At 43.7% G+C, this 22,509-nt stretch overlaps 1 protein-coding gene across 2 annotated transcripts in view; it reads right to left on the reverse strand.

Annotated features, from left to right (window-relative positions):
* The window catches only part of LOC143770046 (cGMP-dependent protein kinase 2-like), a 363,231-nt gene that overhangs the window by 133,457 nt on the left and 207,265 nt on the right, over positions 1–22,509 (reverse strand). For both annotated transcript variants that reach the window (XM_077259271.1, XM_077259272.1), the window contains one exon: positions 19,894–19,971. In XM_077259271.1, the coding sequence (XP_077115386.1) occupies positions 19,894–19,971 (78 nt within the window). The remainder of the gene's footprint in view (positions 1–19,893; positions 19,972–22,509) is intronic.

Consider the following 22,509-nt stretch of genomic DNA (forward strand, 5'->3'; position numbering starts at 1 on the left):
AGTGACAGGAGACAACATTTGTCCAGTATGGTTACTAACTATTTTTCATCCCTTATCGATGTTCTCCCTCAACCGTCATTCCCATTTGATTACTGGGCCTCCAAATTAGACACCTGGCCAGAATTGGCAGAATATGCATTGCAGGAGCTTGCTTGCCCGGCAGCAAGTGTCCTATCAGAAAGAGTATTCAGTGCTGCAGGTTCAATATTAACCGAAAAAAGGACTCGTCTGGCTACCCAAAATGTTGACGATCTAACATTCATTAAAATGAACCACAACTGGATTTCGAAATCTTTTGCCCCACCTTGCCCGGCCGACACCTAGCTTTCCTATGAAAAGCTCTTGCCTGTGAATTACTTTTCTAATGTCTAATTTGCTGCAGCTGATTGTACAGCATACGACATGTTTACACCTCCCTAAATGGCAAAACTCCCCACACGGGGCCGTGGTATCGCGACTTGGCGCAAGCACCCGTGAGACTGCTGTTTGTCTGAAGAGGTGGGTGTGCTCGCTTTTGGTTGACGGCATTGCTACTGGGTCCCTCATAGTACAATGTAGTGTCTCTGGCGGTGGTGGTGCGCACCCAACGTCAGACACACCGTTGTAACATGAGGGGCCCTGGGGCGGTCCCGCCGGCCTCAAGAGAGTTCCCCCCTACCCCAGCTCAAAATGTGCTCTACCACGTGCAAAATTATGTCGCACAGCTCCACCAATCTTTAGTCTATTCGCTGACATCATTCAATGTCTGGCACTGACAATACAAATTTGTAGACATCTATGATGCAACTTAAAGTAGTCTGTGTCTGTGTCCTATATTGGCACCATTAAATAGTTACTGCCAAATTACAATGTCAGAAACTCAGTAGATGAGCCCACCCCTGTACCTAAGTATGCCACCTTTTTTTTTTGTTTTGGTTGTTTTGCGAGACATTAACATCTATTTATATTTTGGGAGTACTGGGACAGACACTCCTTGCACTACTCCTCCACTCACCACCAAGCTGCCTGTGTATCCATGTAACCGCTGTAAAACTGCCATGAGCCTATTGTTTGTTATTTTAGGCCTTTGATAGCCTGTCTGCGGTCCCTACTTTAAATACTCCTCCACTGACCACCAAGCTGCCTGCCCGTGTATCCATGTAACCGCTGTGAAACTGCCATGAGCCTATTGTTTGTTATGTTAGGCCTTTGATAGCCTGTCTGCGGTCCCTACTTTAAATACTCCTCCACTGACCAGACCACTGCTGCCCGTGTACCCCTGGAACCAATTATAAAGTGCCTACAGCCAGCCCATTTTCTTATGTTAGGCCTTTGAAGCCTGTCTGCGGTCCCTACTTTAAATACTCCTCCACTGACCAGACCACTGCTGCCCGTGTACCCCTGGAACCAATTATAAAGTGCCTACAGCCAGCCCATTTTCTTATGTTAGGCCTTTGAAGCCTTTCTGCGGTCCCTACTTTAAATACTCCTCCACTCACCACCACCAAGCTGCCTGCCCGTGTATCCATGTAACCGCTGTGAAACTGCCATGAGCCTATTGTTTGTTATTTTAGGCCTTTGATAGCCTGTCTGCGGTCCCTACTTTAAATACTCCTCCACTCACCACCAAGCTGCCTGTGTATCCATGTAACCGCTGTAAAACTGCCATGAGCCTATTGTTTGTTATTTTAGGCCTTTGATAGCCTGTCTGCGGTCCCTACTTTAAATACTCCTCCACTGACCAGACCACTGCTGCCCGTGTACCCCTGGAACCAATTATAAAGTGCCTACAGCCAGCCCATTTTCTTATGTTAGGCCTTTGAAGCCTGTCTGCGGTCCCTACTTTAAATACTCCTCCACTCAGCACCACCAAGCTGCCTGCCCGTGTATCCATGTAACCGCTGTGAAACTGCCATGAGCCTATTGTTTGTTATTTTAGGCCTTTGATAGCCTGTCTGCGGTCCCTACTTTAAATACTCCTCCACTCACCACCAAGCTGCCTGCCCGTGTATCCATGTAACCGCTGTGAAACTGCCATGAGCCTATTGTTTGTTATGTTAGGCCTTTGATAGCCTGTCTGCGGTCCCTACTTTAAATACTCCTCCACTGACCAGACCACTGCTGCCCGTGTACCCCTGGAACCAATTATAAAGTGCCTACAGCCAGCCCATTTTCTTATGTTAGGCCTTTGAAGCCTGTCTGCGGTCCCTACTTTAAATACTCCTCCACTCACCACCAAGCTGCCTGTGTATCCATGTAACCGCTGTAAAACTGCCATGAGCCTATTGTTTGTTATTTTAGGCCTTTGATAGCCTGTCTGCGGTCCCTACTTTAAATACTCCTCCACTGACCAGACCACTGCTGCCCGTGTACCCCTGGAACCAATTATAAAGTGCCTACAGCCAGCCCATTTTCTTATGTTAGGCCTTTGAAGCCTGTCTGCGGTCCCTACTTTAAATACTCCTCCACTCACCACCACCAAGCTGCCTGCCCGTGTATCCATGTAACCGCTGTGAAACTGCCATGAGCCTATTGTTTGTTATTTTAGGCCTTTGATAGCCTGTCTGCGGTCCCTACTTTAAATACTCCTCCACTCACCACCAAGCTGCCTGCCCGTGTATCCATGTAACCGCTGTGAAACTGCCATGAGCCTATTGTTTGTTATGTTAGGCCTTTGATAGCCTGTCTGCGGTCCCTACTTTAAATACTCCTCCACTGACCAGACCACTGCTGCCCGTGTACCCCTGGAACCAATTATAAAGTGCCTACAGCCAGCCCATTTTCTTATGTTAGGCCTTTGAAGCCTGTCTGCGGTCCCTACTTTAAATACTCCTCCACTGACCAGACCACTGCTGCCCGTGTACCCCTGGAACCAATTATAAAGTGCCTACAGCCAGCCCATTTTCTTATGTTAGGCCTTTGAAGCCTGTCTGCGGTCCCTACTTTAAATACTCCTCCACTCACCACCACCAAGCTGCCTGCCCGTGTATCCATGTAACCGCTGTGAAACTGCCATCATGAGCCTATTGTTTGTTATGTTAGGCCTTTGATAGCCTGTCTGCGGTCCCTACTTTAAATACTCCTCCACTCACCACCAAGCTGCCTGTGTATCCATGTAACCGCTGTAAAACTGCCATGAGCCTATTGTTTGTTATTTTAGGCCTTTGATAGCCTGTCTGCGGTCCCTACTTTAAATACTCCTCCACTGACCAGACCACTGCTGCCCGTGTACCCCTGGAACCAATTATAAAGTGCCTACAGCCAGCCCATTTTCTTATGTTAGGCCTTTGAAGCCTGTCTGCGGTCCCTACTTTAAATACTCCTCCACTCACCACCACCAAGCTGCCTGCCCGTGTATCCATGTAACCGCTGTGAAACTGCCATGAGCCTATTGTTTGTTATTTTAGGCCTTTGATAGCCTGTGTGCGGTCCCTACTTTAAATACTCCTCCACTCACCACCAAGCTGCCTGCCCGTGTATCCATGTAACCGCTGTGAAACTGCCATGAGCCTATTGTTTGTTATTTTAGGCCTTTGATAGCCTGTGTGCGGTCCCTACTTTAAATACTCCTCCACTCACCACCAAGCTGCCTGCCCGTGTATCCATGTAACCGCTGTGAAACTGCCATGAGCCTATTGTTTGTTATTTTAGGCCTTTGATAGCCTGTGTGCGGTCCCTACTTTAAATACTCCTCCACTCACCACCAAGCTGCCTGCCCGTGTATCCATGTAACCGCTGTGAAACTGCCATGAGCCTATTGTTTGTTATGTTAGGCCTTTGATAGCCTGTCTGCGGTCCCTACTTTAAATACTCCTCCACTGACCAGACCACTGCTGCCCGTGTACCCCTGGAACCAATTATAAAGTGCCTACAGCCAGCCCATTTTCTTATGTTAGGCCTTTGAAGCCTGTCTGCGGTCCCTACTTTAAATACTCCTCCACTGACCAGACCACTGCTGCCCGTGTACCCCTGGAACCAATTATAAAGTGCCTACAGCCAGCCCATTTTCTTATGTTAGGCCTTTGAAGCCTGTCTGCGGTCCCTACTTTAAATACTCCTCCACTGACCAGACCACTGCTGCCCGTGTACCCCTGGAACCAATTATAAAGTGCCTACAGCCAGCCCATTTTCTTATGTTAGGCCTTTGATAGCCTGTCTGCGGTCCCTACTTTAAATACTCCTCCACTCACCACCAAGCTGCCTGCCCGTGTATCCATGTAACCGCTGTGAAACTGCCATCATGAGCCTATTGTTTGTTATGTTAGGCCTTTGATAGCCTGTCTGCGGTCCCTACTTTAAATACTCCTCCACTGACCAGACCACTGCTGCCCGTGTACCCCTGGAACCAATTATAAAGTGCCTACAGCCAGCCCATTTTCTTATGTTAGGCCTTTGAAGCCTGTCTGCGGTCCCTACTTTAAATACTCCTCCACTCACCACCACCAAGCTGCCTGCCCGTCTATCCATGTAACCGCTGTAAAACTGCAATGAGCCTATTGTTTGTTATTTTAGGCCTTTGATAGCCTGTCTGCGGCCCCCACTTGCAATACTCCTCCACTGACCACAATGCTGCCTGGAGTGCCTGCCTGTGTATCCATGTAACCGATGTAAAACTGCCATGACTGCCTACTGTTTGTTATTTTAGGCCTTTGATAGCCTGTCTGCAGCCCCTACTTGCAATACTCCTCCACTGACCACACCAATGCTGCCCGTGTACCCCTGGAACCTATTTAAAAGTTCATAGAGCCTAGTTATATATTTTATTTACTATTAATAAGGCCATGATGGACTACGCTGTACCACGCTACAAGCTAACCAGTCGACACTTCTTTTGCGAGAAAAGCCATCCCAACCCTCCACCAGCATGTAGAAGACCGCATTGTCCATGCACTCTGGCAATCTGTGAGTACAAAGGTGCACCTGACAACAGACGCATGGACCTGTAGGCATGGCCACGGAAGATTACGTGTCCATTACGGCGCAATGGGTTAATGTGGTGGATGCATGGTCCACAGGGGACAGCCTACTAAGTCTGTCTGCAGTCCCTAATTCAAATTGTGCTCCACTGTCTAAATCGGAACTTCCACCTTCTGGCTTTCGGCCTATAGTATCAGAAATTAAACTGCATTTGGCCTTCAACTTTGGTTAGGGCCTACTAACGGCTTCTGCCCCTCCCTGGTGTTGCCCTCAACTAAATAAAGCTGAGCTTCAACCTTCTGCTCCAAATTACCATTTTGAAAAATGCAATAGGCTTTTCAGGCCTACTAAAGGAGTCTGTCTGTGTGCCCCTCCCTGGTGTTGTCCTCAACTAAATAAAGCTGAGCTTCAACCTTCCGGCTCTCATTATGTGGTTTTAAAAAAAAAAAAGGTGGTTAGGGCCTACTAACGGCTTCTGCCCCTCCCTGGTGTTGTCCTCAACTAAATAAAGCTGAGCTTCAACCTTCCGGCTCTCATTATGTGGTTTTAAAAAAAAAAAAGGTGGTTAGGGCCTACTAACGGCTTCTGCCCCTCCCTGGTGTTGTCCTCAACTAAATAAAGCTGAGCTTCAACCTTCCGGCTCTCATTATGTGGTTTTAAAAAAAAAAAAGGTGGTTAGGGCCTACTAACGGCTTCTGCCCCTCCCTGGTGTTGTCCTCAACTAAATAAAGCTGAGCTTCAACCTTCCGGCTCTCATTATGTGGTTTTAAAAAAAAAAATGGTGGTTAGGGCCTACTAACGGCTTCTGCCCCTCCCTGGTGTTGTCCTCAACTAAATAAAGCTGAGCTTCAACCTTCCGGCTCTCATTATGTGGTTTTAAAAAAAAAAATGGTGGTTAGGGCCTACTAACGGCTTCTGCCCCTCCCTGGTGTTGTCCTCAACTAAATAAAGCTGAGCTTCAACCTTCCGGCTCTCATTATGTGGTTTTAAAAAAAAAAAAGGTGGTTAGGGCCTACTAACGGCTTCTGCCCCTCCCTGGTGTTGTCCTCAACTAAATAAAGCTGAGCTTCAACCTTCCGGCTCTCATTATGTGGTTTTAAAAAAAAAAATGGTGGTTAGGGCCTACTAACGGCTTCTGCCCCTCCCTGGTGTTGTCCTCAACTAAATAAAGCTGAGCTTCAACCTTCCGGCTCTCATTATGTGGTTTTAAAAAAAAAAATGGTGGTTAGGGCCTACTAACGGCTTCTGCCCCTCCCTGGTGTTGTCCTCAACTAAATAAAGCTGAGCTTCAACCTTCCGGCTCTCATTATGTGGTTTTAAAAAAAAAAAAGGTGGTTAGGGCCTACTAACGGCTTCTGCCCCTCCCTGGTGTTGTCCTCAACTAAATAAAGCTGAGCTTCAACCTTCCGGCTCTCATTATGTGGTTTTAAAAAAAAAAAAGGTGGTTAGGGCCTACTAACGGCTTCTGCCCCTCCCTGGTGTTGTCCTCAACTAAATAAAGCTGAGCTTCAACCTTCCGGCTCTCATTATGTGGTTTTAAAAAAAAAAATGGTGGTTAGGGCCTACTAACGGCTTCTGCCCCTCCCTGGTGTTGTCCTCAACTAAATAAAGCTGAGCTTCAACCTTCCGGCTCTCATTATGTGGTTTTAAAAAAAAAAAAGGTGGTTAGGGCCTACTAACGGCTTCTGCCCCTCCCTGGTGTTGTCCTCAACTAAATAAAGCTGAGCTTCAACCTTCCGGCTCTCATTATGTGGTTTTAAAAAAAAAAAGGTGGTTAGGGCCTACTAACGGCTTCTGCCCCTCCCTGGTGTTGTCCTCAACTAAATAAAGCTGAGCTTCAACCTTCCGGCTCTCATTATGTGGTTTTAAAAAAAAAAAATGGTGGTTAGGGCCTACTAACGGCTTCTGCCCCTCCCTGGTGTTGTCCTCAACTAAATAAAGCTGAGCTTCAACCTTCCGGCTCTCATTAAGTGGTTTTAAAAAAAAAATGGTGGTTAGGGCCTACTAACGGCTTCTGCCCCTCCCTGGTGTTGCCCTCAACTAAATAAAGCTGAGCTTCAACCTTCTGCTCCAAATTACCATTTTAAAAAATGCAATAGGCTTTTCCGGCCTACTAAAGGTGTCTGCCCCTCCCTGGTGTTGTCCTCAACTGAACAAAGCTGAGCTTCCACATTCTGGCTTTCGCCCTATACTATCAGATATTAAACTGCATTTGGCCTACTAGTGTGGTTAGGCCCTTGAAACAGTGTCTGCTGCTCTTGGGTTTGCTACTCCACTGAACAAAGCAATGCCGCCTGTTTAGTCCTGTTACCAATTTTGAACTGCATGTAGCCTACTTTATTCTTTGGCCCTATATCTGTTTCCTCCTCATCCTGCCCATTGCCCAGCCACTGCTAAATGAGTCTGCTGGTACATTGACCGAGACCACTACATTCCCCTTGTACTCTACACAGCCAGAATCTGTCCCTGCTGAAAGTAAGGTTCCCCTTCCCGCATGTTATACCACCTTACACAGGGACAAAGAGGAAGGTGCAGATGAAAGTGCAGGTTCCTTCATCAGGTGGGGGGGCATACTCGTTGGCGACGTCACTGGCACAGGGCCCCTCAGAGTACGCAAAAGTGTCGCTGCTGGTGGGAGGCGCCCCCGCCATGCAAACACACCGCCGTACTTTGAGGGGCCCTGTGCCAGTGGCAATGCGAACGAGTGGGCCCCCCCCCTGCTTGCTCAGGATCACAGCACTTGCAACTTTTAAATAATTACCTTTCCCTGCAACACCGCCGTGACGTAGTCCGCATTTCCTGGGCCCACGAAAAACTTGAGCCGGCCCTACTCCCCCCACAACTTTTGCCAAATGACCCCCAATTCCCTATGCCCAACTATTATTATAAAGTTAATTAAGATTGACAAGCTTCAGAAACAAGAATGGATGTTTTTGGCATTAAAATGGGCACTGTAGGTGTTTTCCTGGCCTCCACTCACTGCCGACTATGCTTCCCCATTGACTTGCATTGGGTTTCGTGTTTCGGTCGATCCCCGACTTTTAGCGATAATCGGCCGACTGCACTCGACTCGACTCTGGACAAAATCGGGTTTCCCAAAACCCTACTCGATCTTAAAAAAATGAAAGTCGCTCAACCCTAGTCAACAATTACAAAGGGAGCAGCCAGCAGCGGATCTTGATGATTTGCCAAAGTGCATATAGTGTGGCAGAACATTCCTCAGATAACCATTACTAACCTCATTGATAACATGCCAAGCCATGTAAGCGCATTATTTCTGTGTGTGCGCTCTTAAGTGATGCTGAATGAGTCAAGATATTTTAAACATTTTATTTCCAGTTAATCATTATTTGCAGATCATTAACATGTCTAGCTATCATAAGACTTCCTTAATTCCATCTCTTTTGTCGATTGAGCATATATATTAATACTTTGCAAAGTTTTTAGACATGTCTGGAAAAATGCTGCAAAGTAAAAATGCTTTCAAAACTAGAAGTGTTAATAGTTTAATTTTATCCATTACAAAAAGTGTAAAGTAAATGAACAAAAGATAAATCTAAATCGAATCATTTTTAGGTGTGATCACCCTTTGGAATCTTTGCCCTCAAAACAGTATCATTTTTTAGGTTCAGGGAGACAGTCCCAAACACCATGGAGAAATAACCACAGATCTTCTATGGATGTAGACTGGTGCAAATTTTTATGTCTTTTCAGACTCAATGATGTTGAGATGAAGTATTCTGTGGGGGCCATATCATCACTTCTAGGAATATGTTAATTTTTTATGTCACAGGTCATACACCATGGTAAGTACCAAGACTGAGCACAGCAAGGTAGTTTACAGATCATCAAAATCAATCCCAGCCAAATATTTTAAAGCAGATTGGGTTTCAAGATTACTTTTTAAGCTCTTTTGAAGAAACATCAAGAAATGGGCAATGTAGAGGACTGTAGATGCAATGATCAACCAAGAAAACTTAGTGCAGCAGATGAAACACGCATCACTTCTCCTGCGTTTCGAAATTCGAAGTTGTCCAGCAGTGCCATCAGCTGAGAACTAGCAGCCATCTATTGTAACTCTACATCTGACTAGATATGATTATCATGGAAGTAGTACACCCCAAAAGCCATACTTTCACTGTGGAAAGGTCAAACGACTTATAGTTGTGTTCAAAAGTTTACATACGCAGCAGTATATTTTTGCTTTCTTGGCCTTTTGACAACCCAAAACATCATCCAAATGACCCTGATCAAAAGTTTACATACCCCATTTCTTAATACCGTGTATTGCCCCCACTAACATCAATGAGAGCTTGAAGTCTTTTGTGGATGAGGTACTTTATTTCCTCAGATGGTAAAGCTGCCCATTCTTCTTGGCAAAAAGCCTCCAGTTCCTGTAAATTCATTTGCTGTCTAGCATGAACTGGACGCTTGAGATCTCCCCAGAGTGGCTCAATTATATTAAGGTCAGGAGAATGAGATGGCCACTCCAGAACCTTCACTTTGCTCTGCTGTAGCCAATGACAGGTCAACTTGGCTTTGTGTTTTGGATCGTTGTCATGTTGGAACGTCCAAGTAGTCCCAACTTCCGGGCTGATGAGTGCAAATTTGACACCAGTATTTGCTGATCACGTGCTGCATCAGGGCCGGCTTTAGGCAAAGTGGGACCCTAGGCAAAAGTTTAAAATGGGGCCCCAAATACTAACATATTGCACATCACACAGAAGCATTTCTGTATTTACGTGCGCTGTGTTCAGGCCGCTAAATGAGTGTGATCGACAATATTGAAGTCGTTCAATGCTTGTTTCCCGACCTCTTTACACCAACTGAGAAAGAATGATGGGGACAGAACAATCACTATTAGATCAATCTGTCCTCATACAGTATCATGCTATCAGCAGCACATCTGCAGATTACACCGGCAACGTGCTGCTGAGAACAATGATTTCTGTTCTGGCATAAACAATCAAATCACTCATTGAATATACAGCATTTTGCTTGTTTAGTATAATACACCCCACAGTACTCGGTATATTATAATGTGCACCACAGTCCTCCATATTGTAAAATGCACACCCCATAGTCCTCCATATAGTATAATGTGCATCATAGTACTCCATATTGTATAATGCAAACCATATAGTCCTCCATATAGTATAATGTTCCCCATAGTCCTCCATATGGAATAATACACTCCACATAGTCCTCCATATAGTATAATGTGCACCCTAGTCCCCCATATTGTATAATGCAAACTACATAGTCCTTCATATTGTATAATGTGCCCCATAGTCCTCCATATAGTATAATACACTCCCTGTAGTCTTCCATATATTAAAATACACTCCTAAGTCCTCCATATATTATTATACACTTCTCATAGTCCACAATATAGTATAATACACTACCCATACACTACCCATAGTCCTCCATATATTAAAATACACTGCTCAGTCCTCCATATAGTATACTACACTCCTCATAGTGCTCCATATAGTATAATACACTCATCATAGTTCTCCATATAGTATAATACACTCCTCATACTGCTCCATATAGTATAATGTACCACCATAGTCATCCATGTAGTACAATTCACTTCCCATAGCATAATGCACCCCACAGTTCTTCATATTGTATAATGTATTCCCCATAGCCCTTGATAGAGAATAATGCAGCCACCCCATAGAGTATAATGCAGCCACCCTATACAGTATAATGCAGACACCCCATAGAGTATAATGCAGCCACCAGAGTATAAAACAGTCACCCCATAGAGTATAATACAGCCACTCCATAGAGCATAATGCAGCCACCCTACAGAGTGTAATGCAGCCACCCCACAGAGTATAATGCAGTCACCCCACAGAGTAGAATGCAGCCCCGCCATACAGTATAATGTAACCCCCATAGAATATAATGCAGCCCCCCTCATAGAATACAGCCCCTCCATACACTCATCATAGTCCTCCATATAGTATAATACACTCCTCATAGTGCTCCATATAGTATAATGTACTGCCATAGTACAATTCACTTCCCATAGCATAATGCACCCCACAGTTCTTCATATTGTATAATGTATTCCCCATAGTCCTCAATAGAGAATAATGCAGCTACCCCATAGAGAATAATGCAGCCACCCCATAGAGTATAATGCAGCCACCCCATGCAGTATAATGCAGACACTCCATAGAGTATAATACAGCCACCAAACAGAGTATAACACAGTCACCCCATAGAGTATAATACAGCCACTCCATAGAGCATAATGCAGCCACCCTACAGAGTATAATGCAGCCACCCCACAGAGTATAATGCAGTCACCCCAGAGTATAATGTAGCCCCACCATACAATATAATGTAACCCCATAGAAAATAATGCAGTTTCCCTCATAGAATACAGCCCCTCCATAGAATATATGGTAGCCCCCCCACAGAATATAATGCAGCCCCTCTATAGAATATAATGCAGCCCCCTTATATAGTATATTGTAGCCCCTCCATAGAATACAATGTAGCCCTCCTCATATAGTATAATGCCGCCCCCATAGAATATAATGTAGCCCCCTCATAGAGTAGAATTAATCCCCCATACAATATAATCTAGCCCCACATAGAATATAATGCAGCCCCCATATAATACAACGTAGCCCCCATCATATAGTATAATGTAGCCCCTTATAGAGTATGATGCAATTACCCCTCATAAAATATAATAAATATAATACAGACCCCATAGAATATAATGTACCCCCATAGAATATAATACAGCCCACCTCCCCATAAATATAATGTACCCCCATACATATAATACAGCCCACCTCCCCATAGAATATAATGTAGCCCCCATAGAATATAATACAGTCCACTTCCCCATAGCATATAATGTACCCCCATAGAATATAATACATCCCACCTCCCCATAAAATATAATGTACCCCCCCATAGAATATAATACAACCCACCTCCCCATAAAATATAATGTACCCCCATACATATAATACAGCCCACCTCCCCATAGAATATAATGTAGCCTCCATAGAATAATAGAATACAACCCCCACCCCGAGAATGGCCCCACAGTACAGTACTCACTGACATATTTAAAAAAACCAAAAAAAAACACAATCATCACCTCTCCTCATGCCCCGCGCTGCTCCAGGCACGGGCTCCAGCCTCAGATGCTGCACTGCCTGGGCCCGACACTCAGCACAATGAAGTGATGTCATCACACACCCGCAGTGTCAGAGGGGAATGATGGGAGAGGGAGCATCATATGATGCTTTCTCCTCCATCATTGCTTTGAACTGTACTGGTGACTACGACGCCAGTATAGTTTAATGCGGCAGCAGGGGGAGTCAGCACTGGTGGCAGGAAGGCCCCCCTGATCCACAGGACCCATAGCGGCTATGTGATGTGCTGCTATCAGTGACATGACACTGGCTGGGGGCCCCTGAGGGAGCTGGGGCCCTAAGCAGCTGCCTGGTTTGCCTGCCACTAACGCCGGCCCTGTGCTCCAGTCATCTTTCCTTCAACTTTGACCAAGTTTCCTGTGTAGCACACACATCCCAAAACATCAGCGATCCACCTCTGTGCTTTACAGAAGGAATGGTGTTCCATTCATCATAGGCTTTGTTGACCTCTCTCCAAATGTAACGTTTATGATTGTAGCCAAAAAGTTCAATTTTCCTTGTTCCAGAAGTTTTTATGCTTGTCTCTGTGCTATTTTGCATATTGTAAAGGAAATACTTTGTGGCATTTGCGTTTTAATGGCTTTCTTCTGGTGACTCAACCATGCAGCTCATTTTTCTTCAAGTGCCTCCTGTCATGGTTCTCAATGGCAAGAGACCGTAGTAAAGCATACAAAAGGACTAGCTCTTGGAAGATGGGAACTCGAGCTGACTGTGAGCTAAACCTACCGCACAACTAACAGTGGCCGGGTAGCGTGCCTACGTTTTATCCCTAGACGCCCAGCGCCAGCCGGAGGACTGACTGACCCTAGCAGAGGAAAATACAGACCTGGCTTACCTCTAGAGAAATTTTCCCCAAAAGGCAGACAGTAGCCCCCACATATATTGTCGGTGATTTTAGAGGAAAATGACATACGAAGTATGAAGATAGGTTTAGCAAATTGAGGTCCGCTTACTAGATAGTAGGAAGACAGAAAAGGGAACTTCACAGTCAGCTGAAAACCCTTTCAAAACACCATCCTGAAATTACTTTAAGACTCTAATATCAACTCATGGAACAAAAATGCAAAACAATCTTAGGACTACAAGTCCAACTTAGCTGATAGTAGTCTAGGAGCAGGAACATGCAACAGAAAGGCTTCTGGTAACATTGTTGGCCGGCATAGAAATGACTGAGGAGCAAGGCTAAATAGAAACTCCCACATCCTGATGGAAACAGGTGAACAGAGGAGATGAAGCACACAAGTTCAGTACCACCAGTAACCACCGGGGGAGCCCAGAAACCAAATTCACAACAGTACCCCCCCCTCAAGGAGGGGGCACCGAACCCTCACCAGAACCAACAGGGCGATCAGGATGAGCCCTATGAAAGGCACGGACCAAATCGGAGGCATGAACATCAGAGGCTGTCACCCAAGAATTATCCTCCTGACCGTAGCCCTTCCACTTGACCAAATACTGAAGTCTCCGTCTGGAAACACGGGAGTCCAAGATCTTCTCGACAATGTACTCCAACTCACCCTCAACCAACACCGGAGCAGGAGGCTCAACGGAAGGCACAACCGGTACCTCATACCTGCGCAACAATGACCGATGGAAGACATTATGAATAGAAAAAGATGCAGGGAGGTCCAAACGAAAGGACACAGGGTTAAGAATCTCCAATATCTTGTACGGGCCGATGAACCGAGGCTTAAACTTAGGAGAAGAAACCTTCATAGGGACAAAACGAGAAGACAACCACACCAAGTCCCCAACACAAAGACGAGGACCAGCACGACGACGGCGGTTGGCAAACTGCTGAGTCTTCTCCTGGGACAACTTCAAATTGTCCACCACATGCCCCCAAATCTGATGCAACCTCTCCACCACAGCATCCACTCCAGGACAATCCGAAGACTCCACCTGACCGGAAGAGAAACGAGGATGAAACCCCGAATTACAGAAGAAAGGAGAAACCAAGGTGGCAGAACTAGCCCGGTTATTGAGGGCAAACTCCGCCAAGGGCAAAAAGGCAACCCAATCATCCTGATCCGCAGACACAAAACACCTCAAATAAGTCTCCAAGGTCTGATTAGTTCGCTCGGTCTGGCCATTAGTCTGAGGATGGAAAGCAGGCGAAAAAGACAAATCAATGCCCATCCTAGCACAGAACGCTCGCCAAAATCTAGACACGAATTGGGTTCCCCTGTCAGAAACGATATTCTCCGGAATACCATGCAAGCGAACCACATTTTGAAAAAACAGAGGAACCAGCTCGGATGAGGAAGGCAATTTAGGCAAGGGGACCAAATGGACCATCTTAGAGAAACGGTCACACACCACCCAGATGACAGACATCTTCTGAGAAACAGGGAGATCAGAAATAAAATCCATGGAGATGTGAGTCCAAGGCCTCTTCGGAATAGGCAAAGATAACAACAATCCACTAGCCCGAGAACAACAAGGCTTGGCCCGAGCACAAACATCACAAGACTGCACAAAACCTCGCACATCTCGCGACAGGGAAGGCCACCAGAAGGACCTAGCCACCAAATCCCTGGTACCAAAGATTCCAGGATGACCAGCTAACGCAGAAGAATGGACCTCCGAGATGACTCTACTGGTCCAATCATCCGGAACAAACAGTCTACCAGGCGGGCAACGATCAGGTCTATCCGCCTGAAACTCCTGCAAGACCCGTCGCAAGTCTGGGGAAACAGCAGATAATATCACTCCATCCTTAAGGATACCTGTAGGTTCAGAATTACCAGGGGAATCAGGCTCAAAACTCCTAGAAAGGGCATCCGCCTTCACATTTTTAGAACCCGGTAGGTAAGAAACCACAAAATTAAACCGAGAGAAAAATAACGACCAGCGCGCCTGTCTAGGATTCAGGCGCCTGGCAGACTCAAGATAAATCAAATTCTTGTGGTCGGTCAATACCACCACCTGATGTCTAGCCCCCTCAAGCCAATGACGCCACTCCTCAAAAGCCCACTTCATAGCCAAGAGCTCCCGATTACCAATATCATAATTTCGCTCAGCGGGCGAAAATTTACGAGAAAAGAACGCGCAAGGTCTCATCACGGAGCAGTCGGAACTTTTCTGCGACAAAACCGCCCCAGCTCCGATTTCTGAAGCTGTCGACCTCAACCTGAAAAGGAAGAGTAACATCAGGCTGACGCAATACAGGGGTGGAAGAAAAGCGGCGCTTAAGCTCCCGAAAGGCCTCCACAGCAGCAGGGGACCAATCAGCAACATCAGCACCCTTCTTAGTCAAATCAGTCAACGGCTTAGCAACATCAGAAAAACCAGTTATAAATCGACGATAAAAAGTAGCAAAGCCCAAAAACTTCTGAAGGCTCTTAAGAGAAGAGGGTTGCGTCCAATCACAAATAGCCTGAACCTTGACAGGGTACATCTCAATGGAAGAGGGGGAAAAAATGTACCCCAAAAACGAAATCTTTTGAACCCCAAAAACACACTTAGAACCCTTTACACACAAGGAATTAGAGCGCAAAACCTGAAAAACCCTCCTGACCTGTTGGACATGAGAGTCCCAGTCATCCGAAAAAATCAAAATATCATCCAGATACACAATCATAAATTTATCCAAATATTCACGGAAAATGTAATGCATAAAACACTGAAAGACTGAAGGGGCATTTGAAAGACCAAAAGGCATTACTAAATACTCAAAATGGCCCTCAGGCGTATTAAATGCGGTTTTCCACTCATCCCCCTGCTTAATTCGCACTAAATTATATGCCCCACGAAGATCAATCTTAGAGAACCACTTGGCCCCCTTTATTCGAGCAAACAAATCAGTAAGCAGTGGCAAAGGATACTGATATTTAACCGTGATTTTATTCAAAAGCCGATAATCAATACACGGCCTCAAAGAGCCATCTTTTTTAGATACAAAGAAAAAACCGGCTCCTAAGGGAGATGACGAAGGACGAATATGTCCCTTTTCCAAGGACTCCTTAATATATTCCCGCATAGCAGCATGTTCAGGCACAGATAGATTAAATAAACGACCCTTTGGAAACTTACTGCCCGGAATCAGATCTATAGTACAATCGCAATCTCTGTGCGGAGGTAGTGAACCAAGTTTAGGCTCCTCAAAAACATCACGATAATCAGATATAAATTCCGGAATCTCAGAGGGAATAGATGACGAAATGGAAACCAAAGGTACGTCCCCATGAGTCCCCTGACATCCCCAGCTTAACACAGACATTGCTTTCCAGTCGAGGACTGGGTTATGAGAATGCAGCCATGGCAATCCAAGCACCAACACATCATGTAGATTATACAACACAAGGAAGCGAATAATCTCCTGGTGATCCGGATTAATACGCATAGTTACTTGTGTCCAGTATTGTGGTTTATTACTAGCCAATGGCGTGGAGTCAATACCCTTCAAAGGTATAGGAACTTCCAGAGGCTCTAAATTAAACCCACAGCGTTTGGCAAAGGACCAATCCATAAGACTCAAAGCGGCGCCAGAGTCGACATAGGCGTCCGCGGTAATAGACGATAAAGAGCAAATCAGGGTCACAGATAGAATAAACTTAGACTGTAAAGTGCCAATTGAAACAGACTTATCAACCTTCTTAGTACGTTTAGAGCATGCTGATATAACATGAGTTGAATCACCACAATAGAAGCATAACCCATTTTTTCGCCTAAAATTCTGTCGTTCGCTTCTGGACAGAATTCTATCACATTGCATAATCTCTGGCGCCTTCTCAGTAGACACCGCCAAATGGTGCACAGGTTTGCGCTCCCGCAAACGCCGATCAATCTGAATAGCCATTGTCATGGACTCATTCAGACCTGTAGGCACAGGGAACCCCACCATAACATCTTTAATGGCATCAGAGAGACCCTCTCTGAAATTCGCCGCCAGGGCGCACTCATTCCACTGAGTAACCACAGACCACTTACGAAATTTTTGGCAGTATATTTCAACCTCATCTTGCCCTTGAGACAGGGCCATCAAGGCTTTTTCAGCCTGAATCTCTAAATGAGGTTCCTCATAAAGCAACCCCAAAGCCAGGAAAAACGCATCCACATTGAGCAACGCAGGATCCCCTGGTGCCAAAGCAAATGCCCAATCCTGAGGGTCGCCCCGGAGCAAGGAAATTACAATCCTGACCTGCTGTGCAGGATCTCCAGCGGAGCGAGATCTCAGAGACAAAAATAATTTACAATTATGTTTGAAATTCTGGAAGCGAGATCTATCCCCGGAGAAAAATTCAGGTAAAGGAATTCTAGGTTCAGATATAGGAGCATGAATTACAAAATCCTGAAAACTTTGAACCTTCATAGCGAGATTATCCAAACCAATAGCTAAACTCTGAGGATCCATTTTAATCAGGTGAAATCAGAACCATTCAAGGATTAGAAGGAGAGAGAGACGAAGGCTGCAGTAAGCAGAGATGCAAGTGAATCAACTAATGAGCAAACTCAGAAAAAAAAAAAAATTCTCTGCAGACTTCTTTTCTCTCCTTTCTTCTGCCAATTATTTTAACTCTCGGCCGGCCAAACTGTCATGGTTCTCAATGGCAAGAGACCGTAGTAAAGCATACAAAAGGACTAGCTCTTGGAAGATGGGAACTCGAGCTGACTGTGAGCTAAACCTACCGCACAACTAACAGTGGCCGGGTAGCGTGCCTACGTTTTATCCCTAGATGCCCAGCGCCAGCCGGAGGACTGACTGACCCTAGCAGAGGAAAATACAGACCTGGCTTACCTCTAGAGAAATTTTCCCCAAAAGGCAGACAGTAGCCCCCACATATATTGTCGGTGATTTTAGAGGAAAATGACATACGAAGTATGAAGATAGGTTTAGCAAATTGAGGTCCGCTTACTAGATAGTAGGAAGACAGAAAAGGGAACTTCACAGTCAGCTGAAAACCCTTTCAAAACACCATCCTGAAATTACTTTAAGACTCTAATATCAACTCATGACACCAGAGTGGCAATTTCAGCTCACAAGAGCTTCCAGCCTCAGAAATATTCAAAAACAGAGAACTGGAACAAAAATGCAAAACAATCTTAGGACTACAAGTCCAACTTAGCTGATAGTAGTCTAGGAGCAGGAACATGTAACAGAAAGGCTTCTGGTAACATTGTTGGCCGGCATAGAAATGACTGAGGAGCAAGGCTAAATAGAAACTCCCACATCCTGATGGAAACAGGTGAACAGAGGAGATGAAGCACACAAGTTCAGTACCACCAGTAACCACCGGGGGAGCCCAGAAACCAAATTCACAACAGCCTCTTTATTGTGCATCCTGAAACAGCCACTCCACTAGTTTTCAGAGAGTCCAGTATTTCAGCTGATGTTATTTGTGGGTTTTCTTTGCATCCCGAACAATTTTCCTGGCAGTTGTGGGTGACATTTTTGTTGGTCTACTTAACTGTGGTTTTGTTTTTACAGAGTCCTTGATTTTCCATTTGTTAATCACAGTTTGAACGCTGCTGACTAGCATTATCAATTCCTTGGATATCTTTTTTCTACCCCTTTCCAGTTTTATACAGTTCAACTACCTTTTCCGTTGACAATTCTTTTGCTTCCCCCAAGAGTCACAATTCAGAAAAGTCAGTGGCTGGATGAAGGAGGCAAGAGTCTGTCTGGGTCCTAGAAACTCACTCAGCTTTTATGCACACACATGAATTAAAAGCAAACAGGGTACAGGTGAGGATGTTACCTTTAGTAGCCATTGAGACTCATTACTGTCAACTTCTGTGTGTTATCAGGCCAAAATCACCAGGGTATGTGAACTTTTGATCAGGGTCATTTGGATGTTTAGGGTTGTCATTATGATTTAAAGAGAGAAAACACGGTAGTAGCTTCACCCAACCACTAACTATGAGTGGAGAAAGAGATTTGGTGTTATCATTCATATTCTTTGAAAAAAGGCCAGGAAAGCAAAAATTCTGCCGGGATATGTAAACTTTTGAGCACAACTGTAACTAAACACAAAAACATAGCAACTAGGGTGCAGATGAATATCTACCGCTCTGGCCTAAAGAGTCAAAATTTGGCATATTGGCTATATCAGAAGGCATTTTTTCTGTGAAACTCTTGAGGAGTACAATAATAAGTGTCTTGAGGTAAAAGTGAAACATGATAGAGGTTAATTAAGGCTGCATTTCAGTAAATGGAGTGGGGTATTTGGTCAGGATTAATGGAGTTATCAATACTGAGAAATACAGGCGGATAATTATTCATCATGCGATAACATAAAGTAGGAGTCTGATTAGCTCCAAATGTATTCTGCAGTAGGATATCGACCCGAAACATACAGCAAATGTCATTAAGAACTATATTCAGAGTGAAGGAGACCTGGAAATGATTATATGGCCCCGACAGAGCCCTGACCTCAACATCATCATGTCTATATGGTATTACACGAGCATACAGAAGAATGTGTTAAATTCTACAACCGCAGAATATCTCTAGTTAGTTCTCTAAGATGTTTGGAAAAACCTTCCTGCTGAGTTTCAGCAAAAAACATGCACAAATATTGCTAGAAGAATTGATGATGTTTTGAAGGCAAAGTGTGGTCACACCAAATATTTTTTTGATTAAGATTTTTTTTCCTTCGTTCACTTTGCATCTTGTTAATTGCTAAAAATAAACTAATATACTAGGATTTTTTTAAAGCATTTTTAATTTGCAGCATTGCAGGTTTCTGGCTCTGTTACGGAGTTTGCAATGGAACCAGAGAACTTCTAGTTACACCTCTGTCTTTGAATAAATGCACTAGCCAATCATCAAACGTATTTCAATAAGATTCATTGTTACCTTTCCTTTGGCAATTATGAAGAACGTGTTGCCCTCTTCCCCTTCTCTGATGATATAATCCCCTTTGTCATAAAAATCCTGTAGAATGAAGATGATAAGGTTTGAGTCACAGAGATGCAATCAAGGATAACATGTGTGGGTGATAATCAGGGAAACAAAAGTTCTTCTTTCAGCATTGTGATTATATCCAAGACCTTTTGCCCTAGACTGTCCAGCTGTACAGTTCTTCATAATAATCTCATGATGGTATGCTGCGTGACAAGCATCTTCAGCAATCAGATCCCATAATTATGCTGATTGCAGTTTCCACCCATTTTCTCACTTTACTTCTCCCCAAAATAAAGTATTTTACAGATATAAAAATGCACAAAAATTGAGCATCTAATTACTAGAACATTTATGTTTAAAGAAAATAAATATTTCTCTATATTCTTCCTTTTTGTCACAGTTATTAACTTTCCCCATTCGTCTGATACCTTCTTACAACTTAGTTTCTTTTACTTATTTTCCTTCCTTTTCTGCTTTTTTAATAATGTGCTACATATTTGAAAATTAAATGGAACTTATAGGGAGTTTCTCTAATGAGAATAATTAATAAAAGCAGAATTTTCTTTTTATAAAAATCAATTACAAATGAGCTTTCTAGAAACATGTATCCAAAGATAGAAACAAAACGGAAGCTTTGTGCCAATGTGTATATCCATATACTGGCCACATGGTACATATAGTACCATGGTCCATCTACTGCTCTGCTTTCTCAGGTAAATACATTCTCACCTCTCCCTATGCCTTGCATCTGAGTACTATATGTACCATGTGGCCAGTATATGGATATACACAGCAATACTATTTAAAGCACCTTTAGGGCTTATTTACGCCCTCTGTTAGGCCAGTATTATTAGCCAACATATATTCGTTCATTTAACTCTGTATATCCTTTAGTTCTTGTGGCATTTGACATGTGGCTACCTTTCAGGCATATTTATTTAGCCCATATATCTTAGGCATTGTTTATTAAGACATACCTTTGGTATTTTTTGGTATATATTATTGTCTATTTATTATGTCTTACTTATTTTTACTGGGCTCTATTGTAATTATCAGGGATCACTTGATGTTTGATAGGTGTATGTGTATGTATTTTCTCTAGCAGACAGTATATTCTCTCTTATGTATCTCCACTGATTGTTATTGGACTTTATCAGAATTTTAAATGTACTATTAATAAAAATTTAATGTTTTTATTGGCACAAAGCTTCCGTTTTGTTTCTATCTTTGGATATTTGCTCTTATTTGGAAGTGCCTTAAATATAGGCTATTGTTTGGGATATATTTCTGGAAACATGGTAGATGAGCAAAGTAAAAATTAAACTTATCTTCAGAAGACCAATGTAGGTTGTGTTTACCAATATGTCAAATACAGACAAACAGATACATACTGATCGGCTCCTAAATCAACAACCAATGATCTTCATTCAAAGAGCACTAAACAGAGACATATAGAGCATTCTCAGTAGTGCTTCACTTCCATTTAAAGTTAAAATGTATAAGAAATTCAGAGTAGAAAAAACAAGTGGCACTCACCGATGATGCATGCTATATTGTAGCATCCATTTACTGTACATTGTGCAAAGTGTAGATTGGAAGGGAAGTAAGCAGAACGCCTCATGCACCTGGGATGCTCAGCGTTTTTTCAACCCCACTTACACTTTGCACAATGTAATGGATGTAATCATTTCCAATAAAAAAGTTTGTGCCATTTGTTTTTCCTACTTTAAAGCAAACCTGTCAGCAGGATTTTGCTAAGTAAACTACAGGCATTGTCAGATTGCCAGTGTTAAACTGATTAAAATTCCTGGGGTGAAGAACTCCATCTTGTAGTTCTTGTGTAATCATTGTTAAAAGTTTTCAGTTAATGAGATGCTGGTGCTTTGGGGCAGGACTGTAAGCAGAGTCTTATCTTCCTACTCTAAGCCAAAGAAACCAAGGAAAGACCTGCCCTCAGGCCGTCCAAAAAACAGAAACAGTCTGTCTCTATGATAAGGAACATGTTTGTACTTCAGGGGAGCCTGTGGGCAGGTCTTTCCTTGGTTTGTCTGTCTTAGAGCAAGAAAATAAGACTCTGCCTACAGTCCTGCCCCAGAGCAAGGGCATATCATTAACTGAAAACTTCCAGCATTGGTTACACAAGAACTACAAGACAGATTTCTTCACCCCAATTATCATTTTAATCAGTTTATCAATTCTAAACTGACAATGCCTGTATTTTACTTAGCAACATTCTGCTGACAGGTTTGCTTTAAGTTTAGCCATATGTATATGCCTACCATGGGGTTATTAGGGATTTTCCCATGAAACCTATCCCACAGTATATCAGGATATTACAGTACCAATTTACAATAATATATCACATTCTTGAACTAGAGGTCTTCTTCACTATGTTGTACAATAAAACTGTGCATCTATGTTGTGAGAGCATGTACTGTATATAGCCATGCAACCCAAAGGAAAGAACGAGATAGAAATTGAGATCAGCAGTCATTGGATTATGTGCACGTGTCTGATAGAGAATGAGTCATTTACTCAGTAAGGGACAAACAATTAGTCAAGCAACGC

The sequence above is a fragment of the Ranitomeya variabilis genome, chromosome 4, assembly GCF_051348905.1.
Source record: "Ranitomeya variabilis isolate aRanVar5 chromosome 4, aRanVar5.hap1, whole genome shotgun sequence".
Lineage (NCBI taxonomy): Eukaryota > Metazoa > Chordata > Amphibia > Anura > Dendrobatidae > Ranitomeya > Ranitomeya variabilis.